The 6,046-nt window shown below is 47.2% G+C and overlaps 1 protein-coding gene across 1 annotated transcript in view; it reads right to left on the bottom strand.

Annotated features, from left to right (window-relative positions):
• Positions 1–617: 617 nt before the first annotated feature.
• Positions 618–6,046, bottom strand: part of lrch4 (leucine-rich repeats and calponin homology (CH) domain containing 4) — a 63,332-nt gene continuing 57,903 nt past the window's right edge. The window contains exon 17 of the mRNA XM_065021981.1: positions 618–1,610. Within this exon, the coding sequence (XP_064878053.1) occupies positions 1,443–1,610 (168 nt within the window). The 3' untranslated portion in view covers positions 618–1,442. The remainder of the gene's footprint in view (positions 1,611–6,046) is intronic.

Below are 6,046 nucleotides of genomic sequence, written 5' to 3'. Positions count from 1 at the left end.
ATGTAGAGAGACATAGAGAGAGAGACAGAGAGACAGAGACAGACACAGAGAGAGAGAGAGAGAGAGAAAGAGAGAGAGACAGACACAGAGAGGGAGAGAAAGAGAGAGAAAGAGAGAGACAGACAGACAGAGAGACAGAGAGAGACAGACACACAGAGAGAGAGAGAAAGAGAGAGAGACAGACAGAGAGAGAAAGAGAGACAGAGAGAGACAGACAGAGAGAGAGAGAGAAAGAGAGAGACAGACACAGAGAGAGAAAGAGAGAGACAGAGAATGTGTGCATGCTGTGTACACTGTGTGTGTCTTATACAAGGGATGTGATCAGTCTGCAGACCAGTTCTGCCGTCGGGAGTGTGCGACGGACCAATTACTGCCGATTGTTAATTAGTCTCCACTGGTGATTGGTTCATGATTCAAGCAACAGATGATTAATTAAAGGGGAACATTATTTCTCCCCCCCCACCTCCTCCTCCTCTCTCTAATGTTTTCTGAGAACAGCAGGTTTGATTGTGATGTGGCTACAACTTCTAGCACCTCAGGAGGTCTGTGTTGAAATGGGGCCCTCTGTAGACAAATACAGTAACACGTATACAAAACCTAAAAGAAATACAAACATGGACAGTTTCCTGAGATTTTATTCTTCAACGTGACAGTATAGTTGAGTCTTATGGGGAAGTTGTACCATTCTCTGTATGCTACATATTAAAATGCAGATGTTTAAACAGCAAAACAGACATGGGCAAAGAATGAAAGAAAACACACACACACACACATCAGACTCCCACACACAGACTCCCACACATCAGACTCCCACACACAGACTCCCACACATCAGACTCCCACACACATCAGACTCCCACACACATCAGACTCCCACACACATCAGACTCCCACACACATCAGACTCCCACACACATTAGACTCCCACACACATTAGACTCCCACACACATCAGACTCCCACACACATCAGACTCCCACACACATCAGACTCCCACACACATTAGACTCCCACACACATCAGACTCCCACACACATCAGACTCCCACACACATCAGACTCCCACACACATCAGACTCCCACACACATCAGACTCCCACACACATCAGACTCCCACACACATCAGACTCCCACACACATCAGACTCCCACACACCAGACTCCCACACACATCAGACTCCCACACATCAGACTCCCACACACAGCAGACTCCCACACAGCAGACTCCCACACATCAGACTCCCACACATCAGACTCCCACACATCAGACTCCCACACAGCAGACTCCCACACAGCAGACTCCCACACAGCAGACTCCCACACATCAGACTCCCACACAGCAGACTCCCACACACAGCAGACTCCCACACACAGCAGACTCCCACACATCAGACTCCCACACATCAGACTCCCACACAGCATTATATTTTGTCCTGTAATGATAACTACTGGGTGCTGGTAAGCTTCTGAGCAGGCAGTTGTTGGGGCAGCCCGGTTGGGGCAGCGGCGCGGCGGGGTCCTGACACAGGGAGGTCCAGTAGGGCTTGGGCGGTCTGGGCGACCCGCGACAGACCCTCACCGTCCAGGATCAGCTGGCAGGGACACAGGGTGTCCTGGGGTGGGAAGAGGGACAGAAGTCACACACTGAACACGATCATGCACCTCGGGTTACAACCGAGCTAACGACTTGTTAACCTGTAGTCAGAACAACCATAACGGTCACACCATCACAGTTACTTAAGGAGCGAAAAACACACAGACGTCCACTATACAACTTCAATACTTGTACACTCATGCATCACATTCACTGCATGCTCAAACAAGGACCACACTACACGAAGTACCCATTTCTTTGTCCTCCATGGAGAGGAAGATGGAGTGGAGACCAATAGGAGAAGAAAAAAGGTACAAATTGGGCTTTTAAAAAGGTATTTTCTTGAATTTTCCCGTCCTCTCCTCCCATCTTTCTCAAATCATCCGTGGAAAACATTACACTTCCCGCTCAACTTTCAAAAGAGGCGAGGGGCTCTTTCTCAATCCATCTTCGCCTTGATTCCTCGACTCTCCAAATCGTATCGGAGGAAAAAGGTTCAATGCATTTTGAGAAGGAGAGGAATCGAGGAGAGATGGATTGAGAAAGAGCCCGCGAGCTCAGTGGAGTTTGAGGGCATTCATTGGATAAAATCTCAGTAAGTGGGTGGAGCTTGTGACCAGTGACACTTGCGCATCAAATACAAGACCATTCTCGTAGGGAGGTTCGTTCGGTGGAGGGGATGAAACACAGGTTGCAACGTACCTGGTTCTAATCTTATAAAGGAAAACTACAAATTAATGGAGGGGACAAGGAATGGAGAGGAGAGGGGACAAGGAATGGAGAGGAGAGGGGACAAGGAATGGAGAGGAGAGGGGACAAGGAATGGAGAGGAGAGGGGACAAGGAATGGAGAGGAGAGGAGACAAGGAATGGAGAGGAGAGGGGACAAGGAATGGAGAGGAGAGGAGACAAGGAATGGAGAGGAGAGGAGACAAGGAATGGAGAGGGGACAAGGAATGGAGAGGAGAGGGGACAAGGAATGGAGAGGAGAGGGGACAAGGAATGGAGAGGAGAGGGGACAAGGAATGGAGAGGAGAGGGGACAAGGAATGGAGAGGAGAGGGGACAAGGAATGGAGAGGAGAGGGGACAAGGAATGGAGAGGAGACAAGGAATGGAGAGGAGAGGGGACAAGGAATGGAGAGGGGACAAGGAATGGAGAGGGGAGGAGACAAGGAATGGAGAGGAGAGGAGACAAGGAATGGAGAGGAGAGGAGACAAGGAATGGAGAGGAGAGGAGACAAGGAATGGAGAGGGGACAAGGAATGGAGAGGAGAGGGGACAAGGAATGGAGAGGAGAGGAGACAAGGAATGGAGAGGAGAGGAGACAAGGAATGGAGAGGAGAGGGGACAAGGAATGGAGAGGGGACAAGGAATGGAGAGGAGACAAGGAATGGAGAGGAGACAAGGAATGGAGAGGAGAGGGGACAAGGAATGGAGAGGAGACAAGGAATGGAGAGGAGACAAGGAATGGAGAGGAGACAAGGAATGGAGAGGAGAGGGGACAAGGAATGGAGAGGAGAGGGGACAAGGAATGGAGAGGAGAGGGACAAGGAATGGAGGGGACAAGGAATGGAGAGGAGAGGGACAAGGAATGGAGAGGAGAGGGACAAGGAATGGAGAGGAGAGGGGACAAGGAATGGAGAGGAGAGGGGACAAGGAATGGAGAGGGGACAAGGAATGGAGAGGGGACAAGGAATGGAGAGGAGAGGGGACAAGGAATGGAGAGGAGAGGGGACAAGGAATGGAGAGGAGAGGGGACAAGGAATGGAGAGGAGAGGGGACAAGGAATGGAGAGGAGAGGGGACAAGGAATGGAGAGGAGGGGGACAAGGAATGGGGACAAGGAATGGAGAGGAGAGGGGACAAGGAATGGAGAGGAGAGGGGACAAGGAATGGAGAGGAGAGGGGACAAGGAATGGAGAGGAGAGGGGACAAGGAATGGAGAGGAGAGGAGACAAGGAATGGAGAGGAGAGGGGACAAGGAATGGAGAGGAGAGGGGACAAGGAATGGAGAGGAGAGGGGACAAGGAATGGAGAGGAGAGGGGACAAGGAATGGAGAGGAGAGGGGACAAGGAATGGAGAGGAGAGGGACAAGGAATGGAGAGGAGAGGAGACATGGAATGAGAGGAGAGGGGACAAGGAATGGAGAGGGGACAAGGAATGGAGAGGAGGGGGACAAGGAATGGAGAGGAGAGGGGACAAGGAATGGAGAGGAGAGGGGACAAGGAATGGAGAGGAGAGGAGACAAGGAATGGAGAGGAGAGGGGACAAGGAATGGAGAGGAGAGGGGACAAGGAATGGAGAGGAGAGGGGACAAGGAATGGAGAGGAGAGGAGACAAGGAATGGAGAGGAGAGGGACAAGGAATGGAGAGGAGAGGGGACAAGGAATGGAGAGGAGAGGGGACAAGGAATGGAGAGGAGAGGGGACAAGGAATGGAGAGGGGGGGACAAGGAATGGAGAGGAGAGGAGACAAGGAATGGAGGAAAGACTTGAGAGCCCTGTAATTGATCCTCCTCTACTAACCCCAGTCCAAACATGCAGCGAGGGAGCAATCATTACCTCTGTTCTGTGAGCTGCTGCAGAAAACATACCTTCTCCACTTGGAGGGCAGCACACAAATGACAGTAGTAAACCTGGTATCCACAGGGCAGAGCAGAGTTTGAAGCGCAGGGGCAGAATGCAACAAAAGCTTGACGGTAGGAATACAAGTTACAAAAAACAAAAAAAACATTTCAGCAGCAAAAACAAAAGCCGACAACTTCAAAAGCAGACGATGACACCAGAAATGGTTAAATTCCTTATTTAATAATCTCATGACAGAGGAGAAAAACTATAGATTTTATATAAACTCATTTAAATACATAGGTATGATATAAATATTACAAAATACAACAGTATTTCTGTTCAGTTAACATTTTAAAGAATAGAATTCATTTCTAAACCAGTGAATATGGTAGTGGTTCCACCTTTTTTTATTTAGTTTTATAAAACTCATTTTGGTTGAAACATTAAAACGCAAATGTAATTTCCAACAACGACTGACTGTGGTTATGCGCCAAAAAAAAAACGATGTAACAGACAAAAGAGAGGAAATAGACATTTCTCTACATATCCCTTAGGGACACGGTAATAGAAGGATGAAGAGTTGGGAACCAGCAAAATGGCCGCTCTTCTTGCCTACTTCATGCAAGGTGACTAAGCTCCATCATTATGCATACGCCACCGTCCTATGAACAAGTCCTGATTACAGTATTAGGACGACACACCTCAAATACAAGGTGAAATGTTGCCTATTTACAGTGTGTGTGTGTGTGTAAATTGTATTACACCTCCTCAGTATTTTTGACAATGGTGTCTTTTTGTCGGCACTAAATCAAAGTCTATGTGGGAAAACAAAATGGCGTTTTTGGATAACTGCCGAAAATAAGGTCAGAGGTTAAATTTTTTTTTAAAAACACGCAGGTCTTGTTCTACGAGAGAACCTTCATCGGCTAACGTCGCTTTGTGAATTTAGATTTATGGAGTAAAAACAAAAACCTGCAGATAAACGCTTCATAATATCAGTTAGTTAACATGACTTTTCTCTCAAAAGCCTGCGTCAACCTTACGTGTTCTAACCCCCTATATCCTTCCCCATTCATTTTGCCCAGTGAAAAAGGCTAAACGAACCAGACCACAAGCTGACGAGCTCTATTAGCTTGGATATCACAGAGTTTTCACGGAGCACTCCATAAGCTATGACACAGCCTTACGCTGGAGAAAGCGGAGGCCTCAACAATGCACACACAAAAAAAAAAAACACAGCTTCCCAAGAGTACCCAGGAGCAACATTGTACACAATAGGGCTGATGGGAAATGTAGTGCCTAAACTGTAAGATCAGATCACATGACAGTTAATTCAGACTTAAGTTAATTATCTGACTGATCGAAGCTAACCATTATCTTCATTTAAATGTTTATTCGAGCGAGCTTTGGAGAAGTGGTCCCATTGAACAGCTACGACCAGTAATCAATCAGGAAGTGAATTAAACCAATTGATTTCAGTTAGCTTTTATCTATGAGGCCAATGCTCTTTCCCCCAAGCACTGCAACAAACAGAAAATTAAAAAAACACAAAAAAACATTAAAAAATATATATAAATAAGACAAAAATAATTTAATTAGTTGTTTACATTTTTACAAACATGAAGCATGTTAAGCCAGTGACCAAACAAACAACAAAAAGTAGTAAAATAAATCATTACAAGCTTGGAAATGTTTCTGTACCATCAGGTTTAAAAAAAGCATCGGGGATAGCAGTCGGTGTAATGTAGTGTGTAGCAACACCGCTCCCTGGTGGTCACGGTCAGACATGGCAGGCAGAAACCAGTGGAAGGCGTTGGTCAGTGAGTACTCTTACTGGCAGATATAACAGGCACCAATGATTGGTCTCATTTCCCCCCCAAAATGGCTT

The sequence above is a fragment of the Oncorhynchus nerka genome, linkage group LG8 (genome assembly GCF_034236695.1).
Source record: "Oncorhynchus nerka isolate Pitt River linkage group LG8, Oner_Uvic_2.0, whole genome shotgun sequence".
Classification (NCBI taxonomy): domain Eukaryota; kingdom Metazoa; phylum Chordata; class Actinopteri; order Salmoniformes; family Salmonidae; genus Oncorhynchus; species Oncorhynchus nerka.
The sequence above is the reverse complement of the archived record's forward strand: the minus strand, read 5'-3'. Positions and strand labels throughout refer to the sequence as shown.